Consider the following 18508-nt stretch of genomic DNA (forward strand, 5'->3'; position numbering starts at 1 on the left):
CAAAAGTGTTAGATAATGCAATGTAACATCAATGAAAAAGACTTTACACCGATTTACATATTTACACACTTAATCAGCCAATCCTTAATCTCCATCTATCTCTCAGTCTTTGCTTTGAGTCATTTTTTTGTGCGGATAGCATCCAGATCTGCGGTTGGATCCTCTGAATAACATCCACCTCAGCTTACCGATGATCTAGTTGCCACAACAGAGTGGGTAGCACAGAATGCGTCAGAATGCTCATATCCTCCATATCTGATGAAATTTTCACCTCTATTCATAACAGCTCATTTTCTCATTCCGCATAGGAACTTATGAAATTGAATTACATAATGAAAATGTTTGTTATTTATGCAAAACTATTTATTTGGAGTCAGAAGGGGATTTGTTTAAAGAAATTAACAGTTATATTTAGCACGGATGCATTATATTGAATAACTTAATGCACCCAAAAACCACAAATTGTGCATAAACATTATTTCAACATTAATAAGAAATGAGCATATTAGAATGACTTTTGAAGGATTGTGTGAAGACTGGAGTAATGGCTGCTCAAAATTCAGCTTTGATATCACAGAAATAAAAATCACCTTTTAAAACGTTTTAAAGTAGGAATTAGCTATTTTAAGTAGTAGTAATATTTCACAAATAATACTTGTTTTTAAATAAATGAATACTTGGGGAGCATATTTGTAAAACAAAAAAAATAAAAATTTACAGGCAACAAAATCTTTGATAGTGTATGTCTAAGCCCTCATATAATCATTTTAAATTATTTATTAGTGCTGCACAAATCTCTATGAACACAAGCATAACACCGATTACCCAAGCAACACCTACAGGGCCTGCATAGGATGTGAGTGCATTTTTAAAGACGAAAGCTTTAAAATACCCATTCTCGAAGGAAATTAAACCGTGGTGGTTAAGCCAACCACGCCACCAGGTGAGGGTGACCGTATTAACTCTGTCTCACAGATAAGACAGCTTAAGCCTTCGGTATTTAATGAGCCTGGTGGGCTAAACCCATTATGGTTTATGGAGAGCAAATGAGACGGACGGATTGAATCGGCCAAGTGGTCTTGCAATCAGGAAGTGTTGGCAGGTTGTGAAGGTCCTGTCTGAACACGCATCGCGACTTCAAAAAGCGCCAAGGAGGCGCTGTCCATTTAACTACCATGGTTGCTGGGCGTTGACAAACTTCCAGCGGATTTAATTATGCCGCATTCACAGATCATAACGCGTTATATTCGAACGTCCATTTTCAATACCAAATGAGCTGTACTACAGCTTGAGGGAGTGATAAAACCGTGATGTAACAGAGAATCTGTTATTAGTGAAATGGAACGCTCCGTTTCAGATACATCCCGTGAACATGACGCATGAAAAATAAACAAAAACAACATTCGCAACATAAAAACGCACAAAGGCTGGGAAAAAAGGAATGGCAAAGACACTTGAACTAAGCAGATGCTAGGGCACGTCTCACTCTGGTGATGATGCCGGTCTCCTGGCTTTAACCCTAATCTTCCCTCTGTCCCTTTGGATTTCACTACTGAATTGTGGGATTACTCACTCGATGTTCCAAGACATATCATAGCACTCAGACAGTCTACAGACGCTTTGGTGATGGGATTCAACTGGGATTCATTAGAACTACTTTGATGTGTATGCGACCAAGAACGAAACAGGGTTTTTATTGGGTCAGAAACGTTTTTTTTGGATATGATGTGATATGTACTAAATATTTAAAAATAATAAATATTAAAAACGCACACACAAAAACAAATAACATTTGTTCTGACAGATGACTGTTTTCAGTGCCCGGATTTAGAAAAAGCCAAAATGTATTTTTCTTCACAGTGAAGTGCAGAAAAATGGTTTTAATTTATTTTGTTTGCACGAACCAATTCTTTCAAATCGCCTGATTCAGTGATTCATCATCGCACATCGAATCAAGGCCAAAAAGAGCTGAAAATGGCTAACCAACTATGACCGATCTGAAAACCGCTGATCTGCAGCAAAGGAGAAAGACACTGAATTGAAGCGTTCCTTATCTCTATCCCTGCCTCAACATACAAGAATTGCTCCAGCATGTCATCTAATCCAGACCTTAATAAGGATGCAAGCAGGGGATAGAACCAGATAAGGCTGGTAAAATGAAGCAGGATTAGCGGGAGGCTAGGAAAGCACAGACACCCACTTTCAAATCAAATCACCGACAACTGCAACATCAACCAGGCACGTTTAAAAAAAAACTGTGAAATGAACATTGATGCTCTGTTTGAGCCTAATGCCAAAAAAAGTGTTCTAATGACCTCTAGTGGTGCTACAAACAACCTAATCGAACCGTGGGCCAAGAGAGTCCCATCAGATCTCCACAATTAGCCAGAAAGACGTCTGAGACTACTTCATAAAACTTGTCCTCAGCTGTTTTGCTTCACCCTCTCTCACATATCAAAAAATGGATTGTTTAATGTAATTTAGTGCCTAATTCCTATCATCTTACATCCTGGGAATTTCACACGTGTCATAGTGCTGTCCGTTCAAAGATAGAAGATAAAACGGAGATTTATGTAACACAATTACAGCAGCACTATGCCTGCTTACCAGAAACAAAATGATGATACAGCCCAAAGCAATAACCGCACAAAATCGCCCACGGTGATCTCTTTAGTTAGTCTGGACTAAATTCTCATCGGATAAGTCTCATTTGAAGCCACTGCAAAATATCAATAATGTGTTAGCGTGCCTAACAGTGGACAAACAATGTTGTCAATGCGTACATGTAAAATGATGCAACAGCTTTAGATAAATTGGCCATGCATATTGCCTTCTGAAAATGTGGCAATTGAAAGTCCACACTGTTCTGAGCTCTAAAAATCAATAGTTTTGGGTACTTTGGACTACATTAAGGTTCAGGGAAACACTTTGCACCACCCTCCTGAAATAATAAAAGCCTGCTGGTACAGGACAGCGATGATAAATAAATAAAAAGAATGTGGAGTTGGCCCTGTGACCTCAGAACGGCAGCAGGCTGACTCACTGGCTGCCCGCAGGGGATGGGAGATACAGACAGGACCTCTCATTTATTCATTCATCCCTCCGTCTGACCACGCAGGTCGATTAAGAACTACTCGTCACAGTCGCTTCCGAAGAAATTCCACTAGTTACAAAAGAGATGAATATTCTCCTGGATCTGACGGAATTTCGCTCAGAGCTTGAAACGAGTCATCCGTCCGTGTCCTGAACGCCCTATTGAGCCGAAAGGATTTTGGAAAATCGAGTAGTCCGCCTCCCCTACGTCTCCGTGTACTCATCAGACTATAAGTGATGACCATACTGCAGAGTTTCAAAATCAAACAGTGAGGAAACTTCCTGTTGATGAAGTAATAAGAGAATGTTAATGAGAGTGCTACAGTGATTCTAAAAAATGCCAATTATCAAACAATAGCCCATCTTATTAATATATAGGACGCCCACTATGTATGACGACTATATCTTGTGTAAAACACTTTGCAGCGTTTTATGTTACAATATTAGTTCATGCATTAGCCAACAAGAAATGACAATGCATTTTCATAGCATATTAATGTTTGTTAGCGTGAGCTAATCGTTCATGGTTTGTTTAGGTTTGCTTAAAGCGGATTAATGACAACATACAACTTCTGTTTTAATAGGAAATAATAAAAATGAAATAAATCAAAATAAAATGAAAATAAAGATTATTAAATGAAGCTGAATTATTAGTTCATGTTAACTAAGATGCTTAACTAATGTTAAAAAAAATCTGACGAGTAAACAACAATACTTTACTTTTAAACTCACAGATGAGGCTCTAACATGCAATATTATATAATTTTACAGCAACAAAATGTGACAAATGGCAATAATTCTGCTTCATCTTCTAAAAATCTTTAAGCTAGCCACTCCAACTAACAGTGCTACAGAAAAAAAAAAATATCAGTGTTTATTCCAAATAGTTTGGTATGAGGAAAATCACTCAAGATCAGATCTCTCCTCTTGACAGACATTAAAAGATGTCCTAGTCTCCGTCTAAACGACTTCAGCGTCAGATATAAGAGGTGTCTGATGAAGACAATCGTGGCAGTCAGGCCTGTAACCCTACAATTATTATCTCGATTATTCAGAAGACTTTCAGCCGCAGCTATACATCTGCCTATAAGCGATGAATAAAAATAACTCATCTGCAGCACTCACAAGTCAGTGTTTCCAGCCGAAGGGTTTCGCTGTCAAGATGTGACAAGCTTCTCTTTGGCACCGATCAACCCAAACCCGAGCAGAAGAGACCAATACTGGGCACAACCCTTTAAGAGGAGCTCCTGGGTAACGGTCAACAGATAACCCAGTTCATCTAAAAGCATCAAAGATTATGTCTCCACAGCTAATCTAATCCCATCCGGTCACAATAATAACACCTGGGATATGAGATTTGTGAGATAGATCTGTGCGACACATTACTGCCAGACAAGCGGTATTACGATCAAATATGTGTTTTGTGTAACTACCCCGAAAAGAAATGAGTCCGTGAAATCACTCACAGGCGAAATCCGAGAAAGCGGCGGCTTCCCCAGCAGCTTTCCCACCAGCAAGAGCTTCATAAGAGACAATAAATGCCAGTCCCTATCAAATAACAGCCATCAGATAGCGTTTCAACAGTTAGCATAGTATTGTGTCTGAACTTCCCCTTCTCAGTTTAGTTATCGCCCTTAAACAACCCGAAATGTCTGCATCAAATGGCAAGTTCAAGTGGCAAAATTTGCACTTTCAAATAATATAAATATATTAAAAAAAAAATCATTCTATAGATTTAGCAAGAAGTTCTTAAAGGGAAGGTGATGTAAACCGTGTCAGTACTTATTGATGCATCTCAGAAGCATATTGTGGATTGCTTTTTTAGTAACAGCACACTTGTGTTATTTTGACAATGCTTTTAACCAATCAAGAGTTTCACAATGCACTAATTTCAGTGACAGTGAATACTAAAATGTGTACAATGTTACATGCTGGGTCGAAAACTAAGAATTAGAGCAACACGCTATTATACTACACAAAGAAAAATCCCAGCAGAAGGTGACCAGAAACTGGACCGTGCTTGACCACTTACAAAAGCCATGTTAAATTCACAAACTGCTTCTACCAGAGCCGTAAACACCACCGACATTCACCCCCAAAAATCAGCTATTGTCTTGATGTTGTGTGTTTTTAGGATGAAACAAGTTTAATAGCTTTTTAGGATGGTCTGTGTAGCAGTGCTCGTCCATGTGTGTTGGTTCGCCCTCAGTGTTCAAGGCATAGCGTTACGGTTTTGTTTTCTACCAAGTCACCACGACATCAAAGTGCTGTAGAACTAGCTATTCAAATTGGCTGACCTGACTCTTTTAATCGCCACATTTCGGTGTTTGTGTCAGAAAACACAGTAAGCTGTCTACCTAGAGAGCACGTTTAAGGATTAAATAGGCGTTTGAACCGATTCGTGATGTCAAAACAGCACCGTCTACATAGGCAGCTCCCTAGATTTTGCAACACAGCCTGAGAGTCATATAGTATTTCCGCCGTTCCTGACGGATCCATCTAAACCCGGAGAGCAGCTCCACACTTTAACGACTGCGATAAGAATGTTGGCAGTGACTCAAAGCAAAAAAAAAAAACTAATAAAACATGCACAATAAAGACCCGAATAGGCTCATACCTGAATGCAGGGTGAAAACGTTGATTCCTGGATCCAGCATGATGTTCGCTGCAGCGGTAGCGGCGGCAGTTCTGCCCGGTGGAGTCCCGGTGATGTTGCTGCCGCTGCCTCCGCCGCCGTCTCGGGGTCTCCTCCCGGAGCTGCTGGCCCGGTTCGATCTGCCCTGCTGCTGTTGCCCCTGCGGTGGGGTCTGGATCCCCGCGGAAGCCCCTTCTCCCACGCGGCCTACCTGTTGTCCCATCCTGCGAGTGTTCTGGGTGGGAAAATAACACAGATCCGTGGAAAGACCCGCCGTCCGTTTGGAACCGCTCACATCCCCCAAAAAACGACCCGCGGGACGACGGCCTGTTCTGCTCGGGATGATAGCCTTCCCTTTCTTGGTCACCCCTCCTCTTCCTCCTCTACCGGACCGGACCGAGCTCCGTTAGCTTAGCTTAGCAATCTGTATATGTGTGTGTGTGTGTGTGTGTGTATGAGAGAGCGAGAGAACCCACCCACCACCTAACAGCTAACAACGCACAATTTAATTGTTAAATTCTACCAAACGGCACCGGATGAGCGGTTCTGTTGAACGGGAATGTACGATACGCCTGCCCCAGCGCTGTTTCTCTTAAAGCGGACCCGTTTGGGGTCGTTCCGTTCTGCTCCAGCCGCTGCGCGCCCTCCGCCGCCGCCATCTTTACCGCAGAATCAGTGGCGTGCGCTGCACGAGCCAATGACGGAGAGCTCAGCACACCATCATCGCGGTGATGCCACAGACCCTCTCTCTTTATTATATATGAATATTAACATAAGCAGAATTAAGAGAATTGTTCATTTATAGAGTATAGTGAATGATATCCTAAGGCCAGCAACTGAGTAATGTAAACTGTACAAAAATAAAAAAAAACATATTTAATAATGTTTTAATAGCAGAGTTATTAGTTAAATATTTACTTAAAATAAACATATAAATGAAACGTAATAGCCTATGTGTGTGTGCGTATATACATATATATATGGGAAAGAATACAGCTTCCAACTGAAAATGTAAAATTAAAAATATTAATAATACCCATATGAAGTCTATGAAATCTATTTCAAAATGTAATTTAATTATTGTTTAGCTCTACCAACAGCAAAATAAACTAATAGTCTTAATATTAATATAATAACCTTTATGTAATTTAATCTGTAAAGAAATAATATTTTCATTCATTTTTCACGTCTGACTTGTGGTCAATTAATAACATATTAGTCTGAAATTTTATACACGTATATATCACCAATACACAACATGGTACATAATGCATACAAGCAAACCACTACAGTCAGTTAAACTGTTTATTTGTCCATTACAGAGCATGTTGGTACAGGCTACGCACTGAACGTTTCACAAGATAAAAGTTAGTAGTTTAAAAATATGGCATCAGTTTAGATTATTCCAAAATATTGATCACTTTTTTTTGTGATAAAAATTACAGCCATCGGCTATTCTAGAAATGACAACAGAACTTTATGGCCAAGAGCCATAAAGAAATCAAATTTTAAATGCTGTGTGCAGATATACAGTAGTCCTAACGTTCAACTCTCCATCACCACCTGCTGGTCAACACTGTTATTGCAAGTATGTTTTAAAAACGTAATACAATCTTGTGGGATCAAAGAGAGAATTCAGTCAAAAATAAAAAAACATTTGCACTAATAAATGCCATTCAAAATTTCCTAGACTTCATTATTACTATTTTAAAATAACCCCCCCCTGCATGGCAGTGTACATAATAATGTATGACTAACAAAGGGATTGTGCTTGAAAACCATTAGTATAATGATCACGAGTGCAGCCAGCTGCAAAAGCTCAACACTTCCAAAATTCAATACCCTGTTTTGCAATAAATAATTCCTAAAGCATAACTTTTAAATTAGCATCTAATTAGTTTAACCTAGGAAAGGAAAAAAACATGAAATCCAAATTTCCAAAGTCCAGACCTATCAGTCCAACTCTTCGAACAGTAACTAAAGCAAATAAAACTGGCAGAAAGAACAATTTCCCCCAAATCAAAGTCATTTTAATTAAAACTCTAGGAATAAATTGTAAGAAGTAAACTATTTTAAACTATTTTTGTTTTTCACAGCAGTATGGCACATCATTTAAAATCCACTGGGGTTTTAGAATTCACAACCCAGCTTGTAAATATTCAAGTTTTGAGTAGTCCGGCCATACTGGTTAAAATGCACCACATGTATAATCTTCCATGGCCTCTCCAGTGCTGGATTTACACCACAATATCAAACACTATCTAAGAAGAGGCAGTAAACAAAACACATTTACTGTATAATCCGATCTCAAGTCAACTCCTCAACATCACAGAGGCTTCTAAAAATAGAATCTCTTTAGCCAGATCAGACATAACCTAAAATAGACTGCCAAAAACTTTTGAAAAGAAACAAAGAAATAATCCTAATGCACATTATAACCGTTCTGCATTCTAATGTGGATGTCATAATAAATATTAAATATCTAAGGCCTCTTCGTAAAACATTGTCCTCGTGATTATAAAGTACGATTGTCACTTTTCAGTTTGTTTGGTCAGAGTGCAATACCTATAGAATGCTAAAAAAAAGTTCCAGAATACATTAAGGACAAATCTGATTCGTCTGGAGGCTGGTATTGTGGTCTTCAGTGAGCACGTACGGCAGTGTTAGTCTGTGGCGTACAAGTCCAAGATCGAGGCTTCAGCAAGTCTAGGAAAGAAGGCTGAGAAAACAAAAAAAGAAACCGTGAATACATGAATCGATTCATACCCCATCGATTCATAGCACTTTGTTTACCTCTTGAATGGGGCAGAAGCGCTGCGCATACCACTCCTGAGAGTAGAGACAGATGAGAACGCCCTGACCCAAGAACAGCGCAGTCCACATGATCACGTTCCAGATCGGCCCTTTCCTCCGGTCATTAAGAACGAAGTTAAACACCACTAAGAGAAACATGAGTGCATTAGAGACTTTCATATAAAACTGAGTCATTTTAACCCGAAGCTTAAACCAACGTCTACGTGGTTATCCGGCATCCCAGTCTGCCCAAGCTGGTTAAATCGGTCTGTTTGGATGGTTTTTGGTAGACCGGCTTCTGACCAGCTAAACACCAGCTTGGTCAGCTGTGAAACCAGCTTTAGCCAGCTATCAGACTATCAGTTTTTTTTTTCAGCAGGGTCACACTCTTGTAATAATCGAGATTCTTACTTCCAAAGCACATGAAGATGCAGAACAAGACGGGATAGAAGAAGCCAAAGCAGATGGCCAGAACGTACTCGTGCACCACAGCAGACACAGTAAAAACGATCAACATGGCCGCTGCACGGAATCGCTTCTGTGTCATCTGTAGACGCGGATGAGAATAATGCTCCTTTTAGCTTGAGGAGCATTTCTGGATGATTGCACTCAAAGCCATACACAGTACACACATTTTATGTAAACGAGAACTTTTACTTTGGATGCAATTAATCATGAATAATTGTTTCGCAGCACTAAATAAACTGGATAAAATTATTAAAAAAATAAATTCTAGCAATTATATGAAATTAAATAATTACTCAATCGATAAATAAAGTATAAATAGAATCATTTATCTTATATTCTGTGCTCCTTTCCGACATTTTCACCTAATGACTTACCCACAGAAAGTCCCTGTAGACATAGTAATAAAGCCAATCATGTACTACAACATTCCATGTGCGGTAATAGTTGGCAAATGAAGTAGAGTTCCACCAGTCCTAGAGAAAAAGAACATTCAATGAACAATTGTTTTCAATTAATATTTAATAAACATTGTATAACGCGACATAATTGAGCTAATAAAACAAATTTGATCATGTGGAATATGAAAAATAACACTGCAGTATAGTCTTTAGGATCAAAGGGTCTATATTTGTTAAATTAAGTATGGGGCACATTTCGCTGCTGTCTGTTACCTTATAAAACATTCTGTCTCCAAACCTTAGCATTTCAGCAAATGCATTAAGCCAGCAATGAAGAAAGGCAAAAATGCCAAAAAAAGCACCAGCACTCCTACGGATATAAGACAATATCATTACTTTTTAATATATCTTCTTCGGCATGTAGACATTTTATCAGTATAAAAGTATCTGAAGATGTGAAAAGTCTGTCCTGTCGACATTCTACCTGGCAGTATAGAGTTGAAGACACACAACACCATGGCCCTCAGATCAAAGAGCTGCATGCTGATGCTCACGGAACTGAGGGATACACAGCCACGCACAAATATGTAGTGCGCATAAAACAAAGAGCCCAGAACCTGGGTGACACAGGAAAAAACATATTCAAGATTTCAACATAACATTTACCAACTCTTGGCATGAATATTTATAAAAATCACAACTTAAGCATGTATTCTATTAAAGAGCCCACCTGCGAAAACTTTGTAGCCACGTAACCCCACCGAATACATGGATTTCTACAAGGAAAAAGTGACATAAAAAAACAAAACTGAATAAAAAAATTAATAAAAAATAAATATATATGTATATATATATATATATATATATATATATATATATATATATATACATACATATATATATACATACATATGTATGTATGTATGTATGTATGTATGTATGTATGTATGTATATATATATATATATATATATATATATATATATATATATATATATATAAAGTATATATTTTCTTACCGTGGATAATTATCTCTGTATATCAGGGTGGGTGCAAATAGAAAGTAAATGTACTGGGTGAACTGAGGTACAGCTAAAGAATCTGGAAAATAGAAAAGATGTATATAATTTAAGTTTTTGTAAGTTTATTTTTTTTCAGTCAAGTTACTAACATCAAAGTAAGGATCTTACTTGCTTTGTTTCGTTCTAAGGATCGCACTCTTGGCACATTTTCCCTGATGAAAGAGTGAGCCTTCATTATCAGCCGCACCTGTTTAAAACAAACAATAGCAACTAGATTGGGCAATAAAACAACACCTTTGAATATTATTAGATTTCTAACTAGTATCGAATTCAGATAAACACAAAGCAGAAAACAGAGCATCCAACGATCATCAGAGTGATATAAAAAAAAAATCCTGTTGCTATGGTTACCGAGTACCTGTTCTAGAATAAGTATGAAGCATGAAGCAGGGGGAAGGCTGTTCTTCAGCACCACGTATGTGGGCAAGAAACCCAAACACAGTCCCTGGTACAGCAGCAAGAGAGAACCGGCCAGCACCGTCCATAAGGCCCGATGGTTTGACGCGGGGTAAACGCTAGCCCAGACACTGAGCAATACATATGGAACTACAAGCGTGGACAGGAACATACACATCCACGTGACAACCACTAGGGGGAACTGGCCAAACGCGTACACCAACAGATCAAACTCAAGCACCAGTCTAGAGAGGGCAAGAAAGAAAGATTAGTAAAGCTTTAACAATTTAGTAAAATTTATTGTCTTACTTTACTCCAAGAAACACTGAAGGTACATGATAAACTAACGTGGAAACACTTTTTAATGTCACCATATGAAAAAGACATTAATCATTAATCAGCTTGTGCTGATATTGCTAAATAATTTCCCTAGGCTGTTCAATGACATTAAATAAGAAATTGCAACGTTTAACATCAAATGATTATTAAAAAATGAAACATATAAAAGCATTTTAACGATTCAAATTAAGAGCATAATAATTTCTCAATTCTCAAAATCTGGTAAAATTCCTGATTTGTTTAATCTTTTTCTTCACGCAAGCACAAATTTGATCCTTACAGCTAAAACACCCAACTATAAGCATGTGTTCACGCGCGTGAAGATGTTTATAGTTCATCAAAGCACTCATAAATCCAAGGCACTCGAAACGTGTGGGAAAAATGAAAAAGCCTGTACTCACATGGATTCATTCAGGAACATCCTGATGAAGGCGAGTTAGCCGTAACACGTCGGTGCAACACAAATGTGCAGTTTTTAAAGAAACACTCCGCTTTTTTGAAAATAGGCTCATTCTCTAACTCCCCCGGAGTTAAAAAAGATCGTTTTTGAATCCGTTCAGCTGAGCTCTGGTCTGGTGATAGCACTTGTAGCATAGTTTAGCACAGATCGTTGAGTCTGATTAGTCCAGAAGCATCTCGTTTAAAAATGACCAAATTTTTCCTATTTAAAACTTGACTCTTGAGTAGTTATATTGTGTACCAAGCCAGACGGAAAATTAAAAGTTGCGGTTGTCTAGGCTGATATGACTAGAACTATACTCTCATTCCTGTGTAATAATCAAGGACCTTTACGGCCTTAACAATGCTGCAGCAGGAGCACGTTCCTAGTCATATCAGCCTAGAAAACCTTTCATTTTCCATCAGGCTTAGAACACAATTTAACTACGGAAGAGACAATAAAATATTAATACCTCTTTGCTCATTTTCAAGCGAGATGCTTCTGGTCTAATCAGATTTAATGATCTACGCTGAGCTATGCTAAAAGTACCATCGCCAGACCTGGAGATCAGCTGAATGCATTTAAAAACCGGTAAAATTCAACGGTTTAGCAAATGAACTCCGGTGGAGTTGAAGCATGAAACTATTTTCAAAACGAGTGGAGTGTTCCTTTAAATTTTAAAGACATGTGAATAAAGGCTTTTTCATTTTTTCACGAGTGCCTTGGATTTATTAGTACTTTAAGGCACTAAAACGATTCCAAATTCGAGCACATATCAGAAACGTACTTTTAACAAGAGCCAGAAGAATTATGAATTAAATAGTCTTTAATCTCCTTTTCATTCATTTACAGGACCTTGCAAACATTGTGCTTGGAAGGCAAAATACACCTCCTCATATTTTGACAAAAGCAAAACCATTATGCATTTATGAAACCACACAGTCGGCAAGGTCACAGCTTCAATATTTAAAACGAGGTTGCAGCTTAAACTACTGAAGCAAAACCGATTTGTTCATGAACTGCGAATGCTCTAACCTGCCCTCATCGATGAAGTCCACGACGAGCGTGCTGAAGATGAAGAGGATGAGGAGGGCGATGAACATGTGATAGATGGTGCGAATGTGGTTCACCTCAAACAGATCGCTGCAGAAAAATCATGCAATAAGCACTATTACACTACGGATGTAAATACAAGCAGTATAACCATTTGTTTCTCGCCTTCCTGCATTTCAAAAAACATTTCATAAGCTGCGCTTTAATAAACAGTTTTTTTAAGGTCAGTCAGTCCGATTTTATCCATGACTTACTCTAAAAGGGATCGGCGGATCACAAACTGCTTGCTTTGGCCTTGGGAAGGTTGTGTATGCCTACACGAGCGGGGAAGAAGATAAAAAGGGTTAGACAGCAGAAGAAAAGAGAAAAAGGCTAAAGGAATACGAGATCAAAACAATAAGCTGATGGACTGGCATGCATGATAAAATCAAACAATTAAAAATACATCACAAATACAGTGAATTCAAGCAGATTTGCAAAAGAGTGTACTAGGCAGCTGTGGCGCTCATTGCAGTCCGGTTTGTGCATATTTTCAGCACCTGAGTTTGCTTTTCTCCTTATCCGGGAGAGGAAAGGCTGTGCTCACGCGGGATGAATCCAGACTGGCAGACTCCTCTATCAGGCTGTCCATGAATTCATTGACTTGAGTGTCGAACTGCCTCATCAGGTCCGCCTTCAAGTGCTGAAAAAAAGAAAGAAAAGCTTTAACTTACGAACAAGAACAGAAGGTTTGCAAAAGGACGTGATGAAGCGCAACACATCATTAAAGAAAAAATATGTTTTAACTAAAAACTAAAAAAACTAAACATAAAACCATTTTAACAGTTAAGAAATAAATATTCTATTTTGGTCTGGTAAAATCCCCGATTTCTTCAACGTGCCATTTTATTTCATAACTTTGTCCTTACAGCAGCTAAAACGCACAACTATGAGCATGTTACATGCGTGAAGATGTGTTTAGTTTATCAAAGGCGTCAATGAAGCTCAACACATCATATCCGCAAGATAAGAGTAAGTCTGTCAGAGAGTCAGGTCTTATGTGATAAATCAAGCTGTCGCGGTCATGTCCTTTGACCGCAGCGGCTCTTCAGGAGACCAACTAACTTTACGGATACTATATTCGGTCACGGACTGAACTGAAACTGAACTGATGACGCAATAAGTCAAAGGTCTGTACTTCAAATCAATTCTAAAGTTCAATCTATTCGACGAGATGTCTTTTTTAAGGAAGTCTTCAGAAGATCTACGTGTTGCAAACAAGGACATTATATTTTCCCAAACCTCACTGTCCCTGTTTGACAACCACATCCTTCCCTTTTCGGTCTACACTTCCTTCTTAATCGTAATTACAAGCACTTACATCGATCCCTAAAACCAAAACAACAAAAAAAAAGTTAATATTTGAATCTTATATTAATAAACTAACATATTATAAATGAATCCATTTAAAAAATATTTGTAGTCTTTTTTTAACTAATCTTACAATAGTAAGACTACAATAGCATATACGATTAAAAATGTGATAACAAGTGAAAATGTGGTATTACATTGTAATATTGCAAGGTTGCGAACTAACCCACTAACGGAAAATCTTTTTTTATTACATTCTGCCTGCATAAAGAGCATCTCGAACAAGAGCAAACATTTAGAGATGCTAAACAAAACAAAGCTTTATCAGTTTTACACAGTTCAAAATCCCAAGAATAAGCATTGCATTTTTTTTAACACTGAAAGGATTCAGTCAAACCAAAGGTCGCACTTGAACGTTTGGGATCTGTTAATCTGTGACATAATATGTGATAATACAGATAATCTGTGATAATACTGATAATCCGTTACAATACAGCGATAAAGAACGAGAGTTGCGCACATGCGACATTTAGCACTCTGTTGCATCGGGTTGTCCTGATATTTGATTTCCTTTAAGACAACAAAGAAGTACTGAAAGCCTCTGAGCCATCCTACCTCAGCTTTCTTCTTCAGCTGTAGTTTTGCGCTGATGATGCGCTCCACTTCCACAGTTCCTGAAATGAGACATCGGTACAGTTCCATACACAGATGGAGCAGGTCATACTGGACACGTATCCTGGTAACCACACCACTAATCTTTAACTAATCTAGCATAGCAAACAGAATAACTGCATCCGTTACAGTGCAAACAGAAGAGACGGGCGATTCATACAACGCTTTTAAAAAGACTATGCATTAATTTAATAACAATAAGGACAGAAATGCTCTGAAAAGACCTGAAAACGAATTTTATCAAGATAAAATGCACAGCAGCCGCCATCAAAGAAATTCATAATTTCATGTAGGCTGCAGGTTTTAACCTGAAAGATACAATATTTATTATTAATACAAATTGCTATATTATTAAAGACTAAAAAAGTAATTATTTTCATTTATGAAAGAGCATCTTCACGTTAGCATAGATGGCTATATATATTAAAGCTAGTGGCCATGAATAGACTAGATTTCAAATATACTGCAATTGCTTTAAAATGCAGTAAAAAGACTGAAAGGAATAGAATGTCTTCATTTAATCTATAGGAGATTATTCTAAGAGGTAACGAATTAATGGTAAACATAGGACTTGATGACTTTTGACAAAAGCACTACAGTGTATGCAATAAAGTTACATGACATAGCCTTAGAAACCACTAATACTAAATCAAAAGCCGCTGTGAAGCATTCAGGTTGCACAATGAAACACTACCCTAGAATTGTCAGTGTCATCATGTCAGAGTTAACGGAAATGACTGCATCATTGATAACAGTGCTAGGCAGGACATGGCAATTTCTCAATCAGGTCACACGGCAAATCACATGGCAGTCTGTTCATCCCAGAATTAACCTTAATGGTTTCACTAACGTAACATGAATGTATCGTGGCCATTGTTTCCTCATTCTTCTTTAATGCATATACAATTACACAGCTCAGTTGAGACCTCAAGCAAGGTTATTAATGCAAATTAAAATCTTTTACATGAATAATTAATAATATACCTATTTACCACTACATACAAATCTATTCTATTATAACAGGCTGGGCAAAGAGATTCTTGTTGAGCCTGCAAATGAATAATAGCAAAGGTGTGTACTCTTTTATACGACAGAGCCTTGTAAATCATCGTTGTACAACTTGTACACGCAACGTAAATAGTAAGTGAAACATGTCTCAACTGATTCCATTGGGTCAGAGTTGACTAACCTACACTAGACCTAACAAAGTTAAAACTCTCTTCATTAGAATCTTACGTGGCCGTTTTGCCTCTGCCTAATGTGAATGCTTTGCATTTGGAGGATCAGGTTTTTGTTTAGTGATTCAGTCTTACCATTGCTGGGGAAGGGCACCTCTCCTGTGGCTCTTTCTGCTCCTATGCCATCTTGGTCTGATGAAGGAACAACCTTATGAGACCCCGGCGACTGCGCGGGCGCCAGCACCCTCATTCACCATCCTGCCTCTGGAAGACCAACACCAAAAAATGCGATCCTTCTTCATACATACATAATCTAATCAATCACCATTTAATTACACAATTCTAAGAATGCTAATCTTGATTGTATCAATTCGATCATTTTAATCTTCCTAGTAAGATTTGAATTGAGTCATTTTAAATCTAACTAGGAAGTCTTACTAGAAAACCTTTCTGGTTAGGCATTGAATATGACAAAGAAGAAAAAATTTAATAGCGAGATTAGTTAGCAAGTACGAAATAAGCTAGAGGAACAGTTATGGTGTCTAAATAACGTGCATACAGTACTGGTCAGCAGACGAAGTGAGCAATAACCAAAAAAATGCCATAAAAAAATCTATAAACAAAAATGATACCCGATTCATATTCACTATTATGGCAGTTACTAGCAAAGGGGGAAAGTACTGTAAGTGACAAACTTAACGAATACTAGTTAATATTTAATTACTTCCTGGAAATAAGCATTAGTATACTACTGATATAAAATAATTCTAGTCAGTTGATAGAATAAACGTTGAAATGGCGTACCACACAAAGGTAAATGACTCAAGCTTTAACCCTAAAACGTAGTTTTACGTTAACGTTACATTAAAGTAGCTAACTGTATTGATGCCGGGCTGTCAGGGGGGTTAACTATTCGTCTGTATTTAAAACTAGCTTTAGACGACACTAAATGCGCACGATACTCCGCGCGCTTATTCTAACTTACACCAAATATATTCATTTGCCGGGAAATGTTTCCGACAAAATAGTGTCTGTTTTACACCATACGATGAGGAAAGACAAAAAAAACAACGTTTAGATCACTTACTCGTGCTTCTTCCTCAATACACGCGTCTGCGATAATCAATTTAGCTTTCTGAAGACAAACTCTGTGAACGTTGAGGCTGGCGACTCCGTAGGATTGAAGGAGATCAGCGTGACAGCAGCATCAGGCCTGTTGAAATCATCTGAAACAACAGGCGCTCGTTCTCTACCGGGGGAGGAGTCTGCCTCGAAACCACATCTGATTGGACGAGCGTGGCTTCGTCCGTAAATGTACAGTAATAGTATCAATGCCTTACAGGGTTGCATGGTTTATGTAATAACTGGTTATCTCACTCTCTTCGCAAAGATGCAAGTTGTGGAATAAATATATGAATCTCAAAACCCTTCAAGAATATACGCCTATGTCATATTTCACCCCAAATGCAAATATTTCAAATGATGTGGTTATAGCTTTGTTTAGTTTTAAATATGTGTTTCATGTTAAATGATAAAAAAATAGATTATCTTTGTGAAGATTACATATATGATACTGAAGTAAAGTGACAATATGTAACCGTGAAAGGACGGAAAGTACATTGTACTATCAACTTGTGGAGAATGAAGACATGTGGTTAGATCCGACCTTGTCACTTTTGTTCACTAATTAATTAAACACATTCACATTCACGAATTTATGTGAAATGACTCCTAGTTTTAATTGCAATAAAAAAGAAGAAAAAATAGTATTATTTATCTTGGGGTTGTTTATTGTATCTTTAAGGAAGATGACAAAAATACAGAGAATTTCATGGCATATTTCTCATAAAGGAAATATTTTTTGACAATATATAAAATATATAAAGTATTATACTATATATATATATATATATATATATATATATATATATATATATATATATATATATATATATATATAGATATATATAGATATACGTATTTATGTATATATTTATATATATAATATATATAGATATATATATATATATAGGGAAATGTATATATATATATATATATATATATATATATATATATATATATATATATATATATATATATATATATATATATATGACACTGTGTAAAGGTTCAATATATGAACATTTCCTTCATAACAAATTCTTACAATCTTACATAAATAAATCAGTACATAAATACGTAAACCTACATAAGTCTACATAAGTCTCTCACACACTTACACACACACTTTTTGCACCACTTTCAGCCTACCAGAAATATGAATAATATAAACCTGTAGAACAAATTCACTAATTATAATCTACGTTACATTATTATACAGCATTCAAAGCCGAACTGTAGCGTATGTCCTGGAAACAATGCACTCATCCCAGGTGCTCTGTGAACAGAATTTATTTTTGGAAAGACGCTATAAAAGCACAAATGTCCAAGGGCGATGCTTGTATCTCCTTCCCAGGTTTCTCCTCCACCCTGCAAAAGAACATCTCTTATGGGAAGTAGTCGTATGTCTCCTCTGTGAAGCTCTGAATTCCCAAGAACCCTCACCTGTGCTTTTACCTGCAAGATAAAGAGGGGAAATACTTTATGTGACAT

At 37.4% G+C, this 18508-nt stretch overlaps 1 protein-coding gene across 1 annotated transcript; it reads right to left on the reverse strand.

Annotated features, from left to right (window-relative positions):
- Positions 1-7637: 7637 nt before the first annotated feature.
- LOC122350872 (sterol O-acyltransferase 1-like) lies at positions 7638-14858 on the reverse strand. Its single transcript, XM_043247636.1, is given in 15 exon segments — positions 7638-8447; positions 8522-8667; positions 8933-9068; positions 9364-9462; positions 9661-9737; positions 9740-9757; positions 9872-10004; positions 10118-10163; positions 10406-10487; positions 10577-10655; positions 10827-11109; positions 12678-12785; positions 12950-13009; positions 13235-13377; positions 14661-14858. Coding segments are annotated over 15 exon segments (1575 nt in total). The 5' UTR covers positions 14748-14858; the 3' UTR covers positions 7638-8369.
- Between the last annotated feature and the right edge of the window lie 3650 nt (positions 14859-18508).

Source organism: Puntigrus tetrazona, chromosome 8, assembly GCF_018831695.1.
Source record: "Puntigrus tetrazona isolate hp1 chromosome 8, ASM1883169v1, whole genome shotgun sequence".
In the NCBI taxonomy this organism is placed as follows: Eukaryota; Metazoa; Chordata; class Actinopteri; order Cypriniformes; family Cyprinidae; genus Puntigrus; species Puntigrus tetrazona.